This window comes from Labrus mixtus, chromosome 21 (genome assembly GCF_963584025.1).
Source record: "Labrus mixtus chromosome 21, fLabMix1.1, whole genome shotgun sequence".
Classification (NCBI taxonomy): domain Eukaryota; kingdom Metazoa; phylum Chordata; class Actinopteri; order Labriformes; family Labridae; genus Labrus; species Labrus mixtus.
In genome coordinates this window covers 14,793,340-14,810,546 of record NC_083632.1, presented here as the reverse complement: position 1 = coordinate 14,810,546, position 17,207 = coordinate 14,793,340, and the positions used below count along the sequence as shown (strand labels likewise).

Below are 17,207 nucleotides of genomic sequence, written 5' to 3'. Positions count from 1 at the left end.
ATGGATTTGGTTTTGATTTGTCCATTTTATCGACACAACTTTAATGATTTATTGTAAAATTTATTGAGCAACACATTTTTAAATGGTTTGAATTGTGTCGCACTTTATTCATCAATACTTTAACTTTTGTCTCACACTTTCGATGTCAGAGACAGGCCTGTTTGTTAAGTGTTGTCCTGCTCCGTGCGTCCTCAGGCCTTCAGCGTGGTCTTCCAGAAAGCGGTCTTGAAGGCCGAGCCGGACGAGGCTCTGAAGCAGCGGGTGTCCAACCTAATAGACAACATCACGTCCTCGGTGTTCCAGTACACCACCAGAGGCCTGTTTGAGTGTGACAAGCTCACGTACATTGCTCAGCTTGCCTTCCAGGTAGGCACAGGAGCCGCTTTCATCTTCTGCATGGTTTGTTTTCAGGACAGGAAACCAGTTGCTCCAGAGACCAGCGGTTCTGTTTGGATCTAATCAAGCGGACAGGAAAAGTGCTTTGTGCTGAAAACACAACATCTCAGAGTCCATCCTGTTTGTTTTGTCCCCAGATCCTGCTGATGAATAAAGAAATCAACCCTGCAGAGCTGGACTTCCTTCTGAGATACCCCGTCCAACCAGGTGTAACATCACCTGTGGATTTCCTGTCCAACCACTCGTGGGGAGGGATCAAGGTACAGCTGGCTGTGTTTCTTTCTGCTGCTGAAATAACATGACAACATGGAGGAGCTGAGTTCTTGTGAAATACAAAGAATCAGTTTGGGATGAAATTTGTTTTCAGTGATGATCCGATCAGAAATAACTCTGTGAGTGAGTGACTCCTGCTGTCAGGGTGAAACCAGTCAGGATGTCACCTGGGGAAGTCTTCATGAACAAGGTTATGTCTTGAGCTGTCTCTGTCTCAAGGCCGTCTAGAGACCACTTTTTTTGAAGGTCTCGTCTCAATCAAATTGAAAGCATTTTTACTCGGTCTTGTCTTGGTCTCTGACTGGGCGGACTCTGGATTATAAATCAAGACCACCATTGATCGGCTATTTTTTCACGTCATTACTTCACGTCATTTTTTTCACGCCATTGATTAGAAGAAAAACACCTCTTTCTAAAAGAACAAATAACTTCAATTTATTCATAGCTGAATTTTTATCCCCCGGTTAGCCTGCAACCTTCCCGGTGTTACGGTCTTAGTGGGGGACGCTCCCTGCACACAAGATGATGATTTGTCAGTGATATTTATGGTCTTGGTCTCGTCCTGCCTTGGTCTTGGTCTTGATCCCTAAATGTCTTGGTCTTGTCTCGGCTCTCTGGTCTCTGGTCTCTGGTATGTCTTGGTCTCAGTTAGTGTAGTCTTGACTACAACACTAATGTGAAAATAAGTCATTCTTTATTGCAAGTGGTTGCTTTTTTATTTTTTATTTTTATTTTTATTTTTTTATTTAACCTTTATTTAACCAGGAAAGTCCCATTGAGATTAAAAACCTCTTTTTCAAGGGAGTCCTGGCCAAGAGGCAGCAAAAGTTACACAGTCACACTCACAACATACAGACAGCAATTAAAATTATAAAAAACAGTTACAAGTAAAGGAGGTCGTCTCAAGTGCTCTCAGCCTGGATTTAAAAGCATTCAAAGAAATCAGTTCAGTTATTTGCCAGTCTTTTTGCAGCATGTTCCATGTAGAAGGAGCAGAGTAGACGAAAGCCTTTTTTCCCAGCTCTGTGCGGGCAAATGGAACAGACAGCAACAACTGATCATTTGAACGCAAACTGTAAGAATCAACAGTTCTCCGTGTGATTAGGTTACAGATGTAGGAGGGCAGTAGCCCAAGCATGGCCTTGTAAATAAAAGTGCACCAGTGTCCCAGCCTCCTGGTGGACAAAGAAGGCCATCCCACTCGAGAATACAGTTCACAATGATGGGTCAGGGCTCCACAGTTAGCAATAAACCTCAGAGAAGCATGATAAACAGCGTCAATCTTACTTAGACATTTAGCTGAGGCATTCATATACATCAGGTCTCCATAATCTAAAATGGATAAAAACGTTGCAGTGACAAGCCGCTTTTTCACCTCAAAAGAGAAACAAAATTTGTTTCGGAAGAAGAAACCCAATTTAAGTTTCAGTTTCTTCACAAGATTGTCAATATGGGGCTTGAAGGTGAGGGAGTCATCAAGCAAGACACCAAGGTATTTGTACATATGAACCACCTCTATGACATTTCCCTCAAGAGTGGACACTGTGGGGACAGTTTGAGGTACTTTCTTAGTGTTAGTCCTGTTTGAGAACAACATTAGTTTAGTCTTGTCAGTGTTGAGGACTAGTTTTAGCTCCAGGAGTGTGTGCTGGACCACATCAAAAGCTTTCTGCAGAGATTCAACAGCTTTAGCAGGAGTTGATCCAAAACAGTAAATAATTGTGTCATCGGCATAAAAATGCATGTTAGCATGTAACACATTTTTTCCCAAATCATTAATGTACATAATAAACAGGAGGGGTCCTAATATTGAACCCTGTGGCACCCCCTTGTGGACACTCACAAATTCAGAACACAGACCATCATATTTAATACACTGAGTCCTGTCACTCAAATAATTTGTGAACCAGGAAACTGACAAACCCAAACAAAGAAGCCTATGCTTTAGAACAGCATGGTCCACAGTGTCAAAAGCTTTTGACAGATCAATAAAAAGTGAAGCACAGTACTGCTTTTTATCAAGAGCAACAAGTATATCATTGATCACTTTTGTAGCCGCAGTGATGGTACTGTGCTTTTTCCTGAAGCCTGATTGCAGTTTTGAGAGAAGATCATTTGAGGTTAGAAACTCTTTTAGTTGATCACACACAAGAGATTCAAGAATTTTTGACAAGACACACAAATTTGATATTGGCCTGTAGTTAGTTAAAGCTGCTGGATCACCTCCTTTTAATAAGGGGGTAACAAAAGCTGACTTCCAGACGGATGGAATTTCTTTGTTTTCGATTGAGAGATTAAAAAGGACTGTTAGAGGCTGTGCTACAAAATCAGCTGCTATTTTCAAAAAGTAGGGCTCTATCAAGTCAGGTCCAGGGGGTTTTCTGTGATCTAACGTTTTGAGGGCTTTATGCACTTGCTGCACAGTAAAAGGTACAAAATTAAAGGGTTCTCCTGAAAACCTTGGGGGGTCTGTGCAGGGAGTCACAGGGGCAGCTCCTGTATAGTCAAACAAAGAACCAGATGATACAAAATGCTTGTTAAAGCAATTTAGGACCTCAGTTCCTCCTATCATAGTCTGGGACCGAGTCTTTTAGAACAAACGTCGGAAGAGCCTGAGGACTTTTAATTACAGATAATTTCTGTGGATTATTGAGGTTCTCAGTTGTGACAGATAAGTAATATTCTGATTTAGCCTTTTTGATAAGAGAAGTGCATTTGTTCCTTAGTTGCCTGAAAATAGACCAGTCAGAGGCAAAATCACTTTTTCTGGCTTTGGTCCATGCCACATTACGTTGATGGATGGTATCTGACAACTCTGGGGAAAACCAGGGGTTTTGTCGTCCCTTCACCCTGAATTTCCTGATAGGAGCATGTTTATTTACAATTTTCACAAAATCTTCCTTAAAGAATGTCCAAGTTAGCTCAACATCCGGCAACAGACCTATATGCCCCCAATTAACCAAATCATGATGATAAGCCTGTTCATTAAATTTTTTTAAATTCCTCTTCCATAATGCGTGGTTTACATTTGGGGATTTTAGTGTCGCTGCAAGTAGCAACAACACAATGATCACTCAAATCATTGCAGAAAACTCCCAAGGATGAGAATTTATGAGGAACATTTGTTAGAATTAGATCAATCAAAGTGGACTTATCAGAACTTTTAAGATTTGGCCTTGTAGGTAGGTTGACCAGCTGGCTAAGATTAATAGAGTCACAGAAAGATTTAAATTCATCAGAAACTGCATTTAGCCAGTCCCAATTTAGATCTCCAGCCATTAAAAGTTCATTATAATTTCATTTGGACAAAAGATGCTTCAAGGACGATAATGCCTCCTTTGTGGCAGATGGAGGCCTATAACACCCGACAACAGTCATAGGGAGGGACTTGGCTATTTCCACCTTCAATGCCAAAAATTCCATTTGCTTACAGATAGACTCAGACAGAACAATTGAAGCATCAAATCTTGATTTAACATAAATGGCTATACCACCACCTTTCTTGGGCCTGTCGGTATGATAAACATTGTATCCGAGTATGCTAATGTCTTCATTTGTAATAGATTTCGTCAGCCAAGTTTCTGAAATTATCACAATATCTGCATCTGTTGATCTAACCCAAATTCTGACCATGTCCATCTTTGGTAATAAGCTGCGCATGTTAAGATGAACAAATTTGAGACCAGACATTAATTTGAAATCAGCGGGGGTCTGGATACATTGCAGCTCAGGACCAGGGTTTGATTGCACATCTCCAGACAGAAGGAAGAGTAGGACAATCATCAGTCCTCGTTTCACATTACATTTTGAAGCAGTCTTTTCATATGTTGAAGCCAGGCAATGCCTTTCCTTAAGCGAAAGAGTAAGATTATATAGAGCAAAAAAACATTGAAATTTAGGTAAGTCCCTAGGCGGGTCCAACCACAAGTTTAGGGCCAAAACCAAATGAGACTGTGGTTGCTGAAGATGCACGGCAACATTAGCATTAGTGCCACTATAGTAAGTGTCTTGCATGCTCGACACATAGCTAGAGGTATTCACCAAGGGGCAATTGCTTGGACTCAGGTCCCAAACAGCCAACAAACATACTAAAGTTAAGAAAAATGCCTTTAACTTATAGCGCATCCGTAGAGATAGTTTATAGTTGAAAGCTGCACAGGTTAGCTCAGGCTCCAGGAGGATGTAGCAGGCTCAGGCTAGTTGGCAAAAGTAGCTGCTGCTGCTGGAGGTAGCTGCTGCTGGTGGTTGAGGTAGCTGCTGCTGGAGGTAGCTGCTACTGGAGGTAGCTGCTGCTGGTGGTAGCTGCTGATGATGGTGGTAGCTGCTGCTAATGGTGGTAGCTGCTGCTGGTGGAGGTAGCTGCTGCTGGTGGTTGAGGTAGCTGCTGCTGGGGGTAGCTGCTGCTGATGGTGGTAGCTGCTGCTGCTGGTGGCTGGATGCTAGCAGACCAGGCAGGTGGCTAGAGGCTGGAAGCTAGTATACCAGGCAGGTGGCTAGAGGCTGGATGCTAGTAGACCAGGCAGGTGGCTGGAGGTTGGATGCTAGTTGCTTGGAGGAAGCTGGCTGCTGCAGGGCTAGCGGGAGCTGGCTGCTGCAGGGCTAGTGGAAGCTAGCTGCTGCTAGCACACACCACCAGGTAAGATTCCAGAATGGCTCAAGGCTTAGAACAGTCCAGACAGTTCAAACAGTCCAGTGCTAGGCCATGCACTACCAGGTTGATTCCAGAAAAACTCCAGGCTTCAAACAGCCCATAAGCAGGACCAGGCCTCAGCAAACCCAGAGCAAATTAATATTAAAGCGTCCAAAAAATAAGCTCCAGAGATCTCAGAGTCGAAAAATAACGAAGCACTTGCGAAACATCCCAGACTCAAACCCAATTTTCATAAAATAGAAGACATATAACAACTTAAGACATTAAAATTCAGACCTCACATTCAGACCTCACAAACAAAGAGCTGAGTTGACTGCCATCTTCAAAAATTTGCTTCACTGCAAATCGTGTGCAGACCAAATGAGCGTCTTTTCTACCTCTTAAGGTCATAATCCTGCATTTAAAGACGGTGGTATAAACCTTGTGGAGCGCTGGTTTAATTGAAAAGACTTGTTGATATTCAAACCTTCATTAACATCACTATCCAGAGCTATAGCAGCCTCTAATCAAATGTTATTCTCCTTTTATTTCATAACTCGTTGATTTCACATCAGGAATATACATAAATCTGCACAGGGATTTATCAGCAGTAATTTTATTTTACACCATGATGCAACATTTTCCATCAATCTGCAGATTATGTGAGTGTGGAGGGCGATCAGTACAGATGAACGATGGGATCTGTTGCTCCACTAACGGAGAGTGTTAATTGTAAATAAGTCCTTTTTAGAATGTCCTTCAATGTTGGAATCTCAAAAGAAAGTCTCCGCTGATAAAAGATTAAATTCTTTCCAAACCAACTTTCCCTCTGGCCCGTCATGTGTGAGCAGAAGTTTGAGTTTCTCTCCTCTCCTGCAGTTATTTCAGCACTTAGCCGCTTTCATGCCATGTGTGGAGTTACTTCTTATGATGCAATTTGTGCAGCTTCGTCTCTCTGGAACAAATTTGCATTAAAATCTGTTTTCTCCGTTTCACCCAAACCTTTACTCTGAAAGCAATGTGGCTCTCCGGGGCCCGGCCTCGTTCGGTGACCCCGCTGCGTTTTAACGTTTAAAGGGCACTGGGACAGACTCTGTGTACCCGTAGCTCCCCTGAAGGAACAGACGTCTCGCACTGCGGCCCCGTGGACGTGGAGCAGCAGAGGTTCCTTCTCTTGTCAGATCAGTTTAGCAGCAAACCAAACCCCGGCGGCAGCGTGTTTTTTTAGCCTCTCGTGCTCATGAATTTTTCAATCCGCACCGCCCCGGAATATTAACTTAACCTAAACCCTTCGAGGGTTGGGAGACGGCCTTTTCCCCAGCCGCTCTCAGCCTGCTGTGGATGTTTAAGGCCGCGCTAATCAAATCCCGTCACTCGATTTTCTTATCGCGGTCGGAAGTGTAATCAGTTGGAAAGCTTTAAAGCTGGATAAGATCCTCTGATTGTTCGGCCCTCTTGAAGATGTTAGCAGAGCAGGAATCCCACGGGACACAGAGTACTCTCCCTCACTGGGCTGAGCGGTAAAACAAAGTCAGATTTTATGGACTCAGAGAAATGTCTGCTCAGGGAAAGTTTCAGGACCCTCCTCTTAGTTTATACAGAACACAAGGACGGGATTTTTCCCGTCTAACCTAGAGGTGGGCGATATGGGAAAAATATCATATCACGTTTTTTTTTTGGCAAAATCACGATCACGATTTTTTTCATACTGATCTTAAGACAAATTTAATCTATTTGAAAAACTTCTTTGTAGGAGGTCTGTAGGTCTCACCCAGAACATCTTTAGCAACAGAAATGTCTTTCCCTCAATTTAATCAATATTTATGCACAATTTGAAGGTTTTCCTCACCACTTTGAAATTATGATTTAGTAATGTGTCCTCTTTTTGTGTTCATCAGGAACATTTTCACGCAGTGATGCATTCATTTAAAAACATGTAGACTTCGAGTTCTTGTGTTTCTGTTCTATTCAGCCCTGCAGAGTTCCTACAGCTGGAGCTTCATACAGGCTCTGCAGCCTTTGTTGTTTTTTATGACATCATTGGACTAACTTTAGTTTAGTTTATATATAATCAAACATAATACAGAATATGTTCATTCTGTGACACATGATCAAAGTAAGTTTTACTGACAGAAGAGTTTAATTCATAGAGGGAGCGGGACATCGTTGATTGACAGACAGACAGTCACCATGGTTACTCACTCTCACCTGCCTGCTGCTTTGTAACATTGTTTAGTGTAATCCCTATAAATTCGGTTATCACAACAGGTGAGCTTCGGGTGGAGAAGCTTGATAGAAACGGGGGGGGGGGGGGGACGCGTCTGTGTAGGAGCATAAACTGCAGCATGATAGAATAAACACATAAGCCCGGTTCTATCTCTCTGCTTTGGCAGATCGTCAGCCAATTAAATTCCTTCACGATCTAAGATCATTATATCGCCCACCACTAGTCTAACCTAAACATGTGAACGAGCTGTTTTACCTCTCCAAGTGTTCGTGAGGATGTTTGTTTGCTTTAAGTTAAACGCGTCCTACTTTAAAAGAGCTGCAGCGAGCCATCTCTGCTTTGTTGTTTATTTGCTGCTCTGAGTACGAGCAGTCGTTAGCCGCATGCTAACGACACTGTTGTGCTCCTTCTGAAAAATATGAGCAGGTTTTTACAGGCGCTCGTTACTGTATGTCTTTGTTACTAACGTGGTCAACAGTTATGATGTCACAGCTCTCTGACCTCCCGATAATAAAAGGGAGGACTGCTCTCTAAAACTATAAACCCGAGCATCTTAATTTATCTCTGTGCATGTTCGTCAGTGTAATCTCAGTCAGCAGCTCAGTCGTCCTCTCAATATATCGCAACATATTTTGTAATTAACCGTTAATGTTTAATTCATTGGATTGATTTTTCTTGATTCTCTGTGTTCTGCTGTAACTCATCCTATTTTGATTTTCATTTTAGCGCCATGAAACAAAGTGTTCTACATTTACATCAAACACATCAAGACATAAAATTGCTCCAACAAAACAGAAAACAAACACAGTCAAAAACAAAACAGAAATGATTCTCCTGGCTTTGGTTATCGATACAAAATTTAATTTACTGGACAGCAATGGGCTCCAAGTATGCATGCTCTATGGGCCCAGTAACACTAAGCTGGTCTTGATTTAATGATTTTTTCTGTGTTTCAGATAACAGTAACCCTTGTGTTTTACGACTGTTTTGAGGTGTTTGATGGATTTCATTTGGGTCTGTATGTGGATTGTTTTTTGCCTCCATAGGGTCGGGTGTCAAATTTAAAGAAGATCATTCTCCAGACAAATGACCCAAAAGTGTACAGATTTGTGCATGTCATTTCACCTTAAAGCAGGTCAAAATGTGTTGGATGCCCAAACTTTACTGGGCAAGAAAACCCAAACCAGCGCTTAATTTGTGTGCCAGACTGGTGGTGCATCTCTCCTCATGGTGCCGTCTAATTACTGGCACTAAATACTGTTAAAGTAATCACACATGGTGTGACTGCACTAATCTGTTACCCAAAAGTGTGTGCAGCTTAAAAATGAAACAATCTCTGTACTTTAGGGGATAAAAGGTGGGAAGTCTTTGTGCTGTTTCTTTTCCTGCTTCTTCTTCCCTGAGCCGCTCACATGCCAGAGTACAGGAGAGCACACATACACTATTTATGTGTGTTTACTCGTCAGAGAGCGCACCTGCTCACGGCTGCACTCGTGACACTCCTGTTCCCCTCAGATGAGATAAGGTGTCTGTCAGCCGGGGCATCACAATGAAGCCCCCACTGCTTCTGCAGCCGATGCAGATTCAGTCCTGCACGGCCCCCCGTCCAGTCCTGAAAGGGATCGTGTTTACTCAGCGTTTCTGTTTGAATAAATATTATTTATGAAGTCGTGAGGAAAGATAAGCACTCCGACTCTTGCAGAAAAAAAAAAGTTATTCATTTTGCTGCGTATTGTGAAATCTTTGAGAAGTGGTTGAAAACTTTCATGTGCATCAGTGATCACAGCGCAGCGGTACTTTGAAGAATGCAGTCCTTTTTTTTTTTATGTATGACTTTTTTTTTTTCTTCTCTCCTCACCTGACAGTCCCTGTGCTCCATGGACGAGTTTAGGAACCTGGACCGGGACATCGAGGGCTCGGCCAAACGCTGGAAGAAGTTGGTAGAGTCAGAGTGTCCAGAGAAGGAGAAATTCCCTCAGGAGTGGAAGAATAAAACGTCACTGCAGAGGCTGTGCATGATGCGAGCTCTGAGGCCGGACCGCATGACGTACGCTGTGAGGTGAGTGACCTTTGCTCTGTGATCTGTGTGTTACGTCACTCTGCTGTTTGTTAAAGGTTAAAGGTCTTAACCTTTGGCTTAGGGTCACTGCTGCTGTTTGTTTGTTGTTTACACAGCTGTGCTTCAATCAATGAGCCTCATTACTGACTGAAGGAAATGCTTTTCTCCGGTCTGTCTAAGATCATCACTGTTTCATTTCTACCTGCTTCCTACCTTTCAATCTGTTCTATGTTGTTACGTTTGCTAGTCGGCACCAGAATGACTTTGCCGGTTAAATTAGTTATTAATATTTTAGAAATGTACACCAACAATGCCCACCTACATCTAGCTGGCAGGAGCTCAGGTTAATGGGGCCGCTCTACTGTTCGGAGGTAAAGATGGTATCTTGTAGGAGCAGAAAAGTTTGGCAGTGTTTTGATCTGGGTTGAGACGTTCAGAAAGTAGTCTGCTGGAAATGTTAAAATGTCCCACAAAGAGCTAGGGCGACATAAAGTACACTCAATGGATTCAGAAGCACGAGTCCACAGGGTAAGAGTAAAATCAGGCAGCTTTATTTTCAGTCCCGTTTGGTACATAAAACGTCCAAACACACGGGCAACCTAATCGAGAGGAGCAGGCAGAGGCAGGTAAAAAAACAGGCAGAAATCATAAACTGGTAAACTCTCAAAGGTAACACGAAGTCCCCTTAACCCTAAACCTAGGATAACACAATGAGCTGGCAACAAGGGGATTAAATACACAGCCCATCAGGGATAATGAGACGCATGTTCAATCAGGGCGGGGCTGACACACAAGGCGGAAACACCCTGAACACCCCAGATGCAGGATCTAGACGACAGAGACAAGGGAAAGGCCGAGTCCACAAGTAGACAGGTGTTTTTGAAAACGTAGCTCAGAGCTCTTCTCTGCATCTGGGGTGTCCAGGGTGAAGATTTTCAGAAACTCTGTTTAAAGTGTGTATGTGTAGATAAAACAGAGTTTTGTTCTTGTAACGTCACGCTGTGCGGCGTGGGTTTCTCCTCCGATTGACGTCATTGTGCGATGCTGTCACTTTTAGTTGAGATGAGATTAGTGCGATTAGTGCTAACGTTGCTAAACATACGCTCAAACATACATACACAGTTACTCTCCCACTATGTTGGCGAGCAGAGACGCCTGAATGGACGACTTTGTAAAATGAAATGGTCGTTGCAGAGGAATGGCGAGAACATTTTTCACATGTCAAGGACATCGTTATTGACTAAGCATGCTCGTAACAGTGCGTTTTGCATTTTGAAGTGGATGAAGATGTTTTTGAGAACTGAGCGTGTGTGGACAGGATTATTATTTTTTTAAACGGTGGAGGGGGAAAATCTCAGTTTTAAAACAATGCTCGCCTACATGAGGACTAGACCTGAGTAACAAAAGAAAAGAACTGACAATGATACAAAACAACAAGAACAAACAAAAATAACTAAACGTCTGGACGGAGCATCATCGGGATTATTGAGTATTATTTATACTCTGGTGAACTCGGTCTTTGAGGTAAAACATGAGGCTCATTGAATCTGATGTGAGAGATTTTTTTGGCACAACAGAAACGAGGAGAAGAACTGTTGAAGTTTCATAATGAACCGCCGTATCTGATTTAATCTGACAAAATCTGAGTCGTGTTCAGCCCTGAAACACATGACAAAACAAATGTGTAATGTGATGAGTGTGATGAGTAACAGTGAAGAACCCAGAGTGAAAAATCCCTCGACAACAGAACAACAAGTTTATAGGACGTGACGTTTGACCTTGTCGGGGGGGCAGAAGTGTTTACGGCTGTTCAGAAAGGTCACAGGGAAAGGCTGGGTGAAAAACTGGCTGTCAAACACAAGAGCCTCCAACAATGGAAGTTATGTTAGCATACTTAGCTCAGCTGCCAAAGAGTAGCCTGCAGATGTGTTGGACTGTCAGTCTCCATCTGTGACCCTCCTCTCACTTCTCTTCGCTTGCAACACTGAACTTTTTAACTACCTCTTCTGCTAAATGTGTCGGCTGTAAAACAGTCCGTGATGTCTGCAACGGGATCCCTGGGAGCAAATGTGCTAGATCAGCGTGCATCCACTAAAAGTTCTGACAATATTACAGGAAGGATCCCTACTGAGATAAACCGTTTGGTAATAGTCGTTTTAACAAATGGATCTCTTCAACGCCACCAGACTCAAAACAGCAATTACCATAAAATCCAGGGTATGAGATGCACTTTTAATACCTATTCGTTCATCTGAAAAGTTGGCTGCGTCCTACATACCGGTGTGACTGATGTACCAGTGTAAAATACTGACCAACATTCCTTCATGACCGAGAACGCTGCCACTGCACGCCGTCTGAAAATTCAACTCTGTTCATTGTTGCCTGCAAGCTGTGAGGATGCATAGCGACGCTGACGAGGCTGGCAGCACCACTTTTTACCATCTTTTCTACGTCATGAGGTCATCATGGTGGTTCAGTAAATAAAGCGTGTGGAGTGCTAACTGATTGAAAGACTCCTCAGTTAAAGCCAGAGTGACCATCGAATGTTGGCAGCCCGACACGCAGGCTCTGACCCTCATCCTAAAGATGGATGAGAATTGTTTTCCAAAATGTTGAACGATTCCTTTAATTAAATCACTATGAACTAACAGTTTGAAGTCACTCAATAGAGCTCAACAGTGTGGTTCTGAAAGTAAAAATCCCTTCTTCTTTTTTTCTCCATAGCCGATTTGATTATTAGCCATGATGTCATAACCATCCCAGGTAGACTGACCACGAGCTACCTGAGACGATGGTTTATGCTCCTGTCACAAGTTCATATGATATCAACCTCGCTTTGAGAGAAACATGTTTTATTCACGATATCGGGGGAAAGAACTACACTACCCACAATTATTTTAACAGCAACATCTCTGCCATGGTAACAGCGAGCTCCGCCAATCAATGTGTCGCGAGAGAGTCCATTCACAGGTGGAAATTAGGTCTTTGTGACAAAAGTCTAAAGAGAAGTTTGATTTTAAAAGTTGTGATTCAGGCTCTGATGTATCCGACATGATTCTAAATATTTACTGAATGTAGTAAGCGACGTCTGTTTTTCCTGGAAAACCATTTCAGGGTTCAACATTCAAGTTTGTATCTTTAAACATTCTGCCAGCGAGGATTTTCATAAAGAATATATCTACTGTATATTTATCTAAGGATGAAAGGTTTGGTTGAAACAACAGTAAGAAAATGATGTTTTAGAGGCTGAAGGATTTAATCCAGAGCGCTTCAGAAGAGACACTGACGGCTCAGTCGTGACTGGAGTTAATATTTCTTCTTTAAGCAGCCGTCTGTCTAATACACTGTACTACACACGACTCCTACTCTCCTTCTTCTCCTTCTTTTTCTTCTTCTGCCTGTCGGTCAAAGATGATAAAAAAAAAGTGTTGAAGAGAACTGAGTCATATCCCCCCTCCCCCCCGCAGAGACTTTGTAGAGGAGAAACTGGGGAGCAAGTATGTGATTGGCAGATCACTGGACTTCGCTGTCTCCTTTGAAGAGTCGGGTCCAGCTACGCCCATGTTCTTCATCCTCTCTCCTGGAGTTGACCCTTTGAAGGATGTGGAGAAACATGGTAATACACTCTCTCTCTCTCTCTCTCTCTCTCTCTCTCTTTTATCTTTAATAAGCCGCAAAAAACTCTGCCCCTGAGTGGACTTTTTATCAGCGCACATATTCTGACTATTCATCTTCAGTGGGCACTGGCAGTGTTTTCATAATAATTGAAGTCAAGTGCAGGTATACCTACATGTTTACCTGCATCCACGATTCTTACTTTGATTCCGGCTGCAGTGGATTATCAGTGAGAGCAGCAGCATCCCAACACATCTGCTCCGTGTCTCCGCTGAGAGATCAGCCCTCACTGCCAACACACAACAGGCTCGGGGTGGATTGAAGGGATTAAAGTAAAGGTCAGGAATATATGAGACGACACCACTGGTGTATTAGGGGCAGCAGAAAGTAAATGTCATTGGTTTTAGAGTTACTTTACATTCCAGTGTGAATAAATCAGCTGGCATCGTGACGCTCTGTTTTCTTCTTTTTTTTTTCCACAAATGTGCCCAAAGTGGCAGCTTCTGTACTGACCTGGAACGAGGCGCCATCCCAGCCTGACACTTTGAATCGGCTGCCAAACTCAGTCTGTGGGTTTTTGATGTCAGCTCCATGAAATATTCAGATTGTGAGGATTGTATCATTTTACTGGAACAAAGAGATTTCCACAGTGTTTCCAGCTCAATGTTTCAAATATACCGTAAAAAGCAGGGGTACGTGGTGTTGGAAATCTGCCGATATGCAAATGTTGACAGCAGTATGAGAATATTAACTACCTAAACAAAGAGAACATCATGTCCGCCCTGAAGTGGAATTAACATATTATTGTGCCTGCTCTTACTGGGACGTGCAATGTGCAGCTGGAGGGTTGACCACATCCACTCTCTACTCTCTTCAAAGACAAACTTTATTGACAAATATTTTACCTCGTTGAAGATGAACGTTCGCCTATTAGTCTGCGTTTCTGTAACAAGCAGCGTTTCCCACACACAGACGATACTCTGTCGCCCCTCCCAGGTATATTTTTGGCCACCCACGGTATTTGTCCAACCTTTCTTTGGTTTATCCAAAAAGTCCCCGAACATGAGAGATTCTGGGAAAGAGAGCAAGTAGTCTGCACACGGCTAGCACACATCAAGCTGGACAGACTAGATCAACCCAGACAGGAAGTCAGACATGGAAACGCGCATAGCGGCTGGTCAATTTCAAAATAAAACGCAACATACAGACTCCTGATTGTCTGTTCCATCACTTTATCAACATTACGTCAGAACAGGCACAAATGGACACCAAATCATCCTCAGAAAGACAATGCTACATGTTGTTTGCACGTATTTCTCTGTATTCCCGCGTGATCTTGTAGTTCTCCTGTGATCTTGTTATTCTCCTGTGATGTGTGCAGAAGCTGCTCATGGCGGCGTTCAGGCTCCAGTGTGGCAGGGTGAGCATCGTCCGATGGAGCAAAACGGTTACAATGTGGAAATCGGCAGTGAAACTATTCAAATCATAGCAGAGATTAATTTAAACATGAGGGTGAAAAACTGTCGAGAGTACACAGAAGCCCTCTCATATTTCTGAGACTGTGTTTTTGCAGAGTCTTTAGAGTCTCCTGCAGCAGGTGGTTGAATCACCCTCAGACTCTTTGTGAAATCCTCCATCCTCTCCTATTAGGATAAGCAGGGAGTATCCCTCCTGCTGGAGCTGCCTGTAAGGGCTGTGATTATTGATTATCAACACCCTCTCTGCGAGCCGAGTCAATCACATCAAAGCTGAGAGTAACCAATCACAGCTGCTGTAGAGAGAGACGCATTACACTGAGCCACAAAGAGGTGCTTTTCCATTATAACTGTGACTACTGGCTTTCTCATCGGTATTAGGCTTCAATTAGATTTTCATTAGATAGATGATGTGATTTTTTCTGCTCTGCGGGAGGCTGATATCCCTGAGTCAGAACCTCACTTTCTGTTTTAATGAAAAAGACTGGAACAATCGTGCTTTTTGGACCTTTTATAAATGGGCACACTTTGACTTTAGTGGAAATTTGCTGATTTAATGAAAGGCTCATTGTCGCTCTCCTCTCAACGTGTTTCAATATGAAGGATCTGATCAAATGCACATCAGCACTTACAGGTAGAGCCAGAAGAACACTGGATATTTTAGATAAACGTAGATGTACTTCATCACCTTGACGAAGAGACATTCATCACCACTGATGATTCAGGGCACTTTAAAGTTCTTGATGTTTTAGTGTCACACAGTGTTTCAGGATGTATTGACCACTTGTGCTCGTTGTATCAGGTTAAAGACAGCATGCAACATGAATTGACACTGAGATTATCTAAATTACAGATTTAAACGTAAGAACAAATATCACATACGTCCCGCTGACAGCGCCCACAACCTCGGTTTCAGAGCGCTTCTCAGCAGCGCTCATTGTTGTTAGGTTACAAAAGTTAGCTTCAGCTTCCCTCGGTGATGTCTGTTAGGTGTGTTTAGATAGCCTCACTTAGATAGATTACCCAGTCTTGTCCCAGCAGCATAAAGCTGGCTCTCAAGTAGATGGAGCTCCCCCAACCTTCAGCGAGGTGATCTGGCACTTCTACCACTCGACGTCCCTGGCGCCCAGCCTCCACCATCCGACTGTGTCGTCCCCTCAACCAGCGCCGTCCTCATTCATGCACGGCCTGCTCCGACCTCCACCTCAGCGGCAAGGAAGTGTGGACAACAGGAACGCGAGGAATACAAAGGAGAAATCCTTCCTGCATATTATCCCATCTCCCCCATCCCATTTTTCTTTTGTAACATAACAATGAGTAAGGTCTTAAACTGACATCAGCAGCAGCTCTCAGACGAGTCAGATGAGCGTCTCCTCCTCCATTGTCATTGACAAAGCTGATATCAGAAGTCCCGCCCCCTTCTTGATTTTGATTGGTCGGTGAGGGAGAAGTGACATTGATGTAGCGCTGTAATAAAAGTCCAACTGTTTTTTAACTGAGTGACAAAAACCAGCTGACATCGAGGGTGTTTTAGCGCTCAAGATAGTGAACGCTGAAAACGCTGAACTACAGCTCTCTCTGTGGACACAGGTCCTGGTCATGTTTGTTTCTGTGCAGTGACAATAACACATCGTCTTCAAAACTTTCTGCCATCGTTGTCCCTGCTGCTGTACTGTCACATCCCCTCTGCCTCTACACTGCCCCCTACTGTTAATGTGTATACTGCATCTTAATTTTTGATGACATGTTGAGTCGATTTTCTTTTAGGATGCTAGCTGCCCCCACTGCTTGTTGTTGTTGTGCTAAATAAGAATAAACATATACAACACCTAGCTTTATATTTAACATTCCAGAGAATGTCCCTCTTTCTTCTCTCATCTAATTCACAATAAGCTAAGTGTTGATCTAAAAGAGTATATATATACATACTTAGAGATATTTTGAAGTTTTTGAACAGCGGTGTCAGGGGATTATTTTTTAATAACTTGGCATGTATCTTCTGTGTTTCCTTACAGGGAAGAAGCTCGGTTTCACATTCGACAACAAAAACTTCCACAACGTGTCCCTGGGTCAGGGTCAGGAGATTATCGCCGAGCAGGCCCTGGATGTGGCGGCTAAGAACGGACACTGGGTCATATTACAGGTGAGATATAATCACAATGATACAAATAACTTTTTTTATAACACTTTTTGTGCTTGACACATGCAGGAGCATAACAAAGCATGAGAACTCGAACAACAACGAAACACCACAACAACAGAGCAACCCATGGGTGAAACAACAAAACCCAACAACAACAAAAACCCCGACAGTAAAAGAACCAAAACAAAAACCCGACCAACACCAGAACCAGAACCTCATCAGCTCATAATGACTCAGTCTGGAACCCAGGCAGCTTAGGTTGAGACCAAGAGGACTGAAGATGTAAAACGATAAGTAAGCAAATGAAAAAAGAGAAAGAAACTATAAAAAGTGGCTAGAAGCTGCAAAAGGAAACGAAAAACCTTATCTGTAGTTTTCAATAGAGATGC

General features: G+C 42.9%; 1 protein-coding gene across 1 annotated transcript in view; it reads left to right on the top strand.

Moving 5' to 3' along the window:
• dnah9 (dynein, axonemal, heavy chain 9) overlaps positions 1-17,207 on the top strand; it is a 179,177-nt gene that overhangs the window by 129,457 nt on the left and 32,513 nt on the right. Inside the window, exons 66-70 of the mRNA XM_061027577.1 lie at positions 196-366; positions 534-656; positions 9,392-9,585; positions 13,053-13,201; positions 16,691-16,818. Coding sequence (XP_060883560.1) covers positions 196-366; positions 534-656; positions 9,392-9,585; positions 13,053-13,201; positions 16,691-16,818 — 765 coding nt within the window. The remainder of the gene's footprint in view (positions 1-195; positions 367-533; positions 657-9,391; positions 9,586-13,052; positions 13,202-16,690; positions 16,819-17,207) is intronic.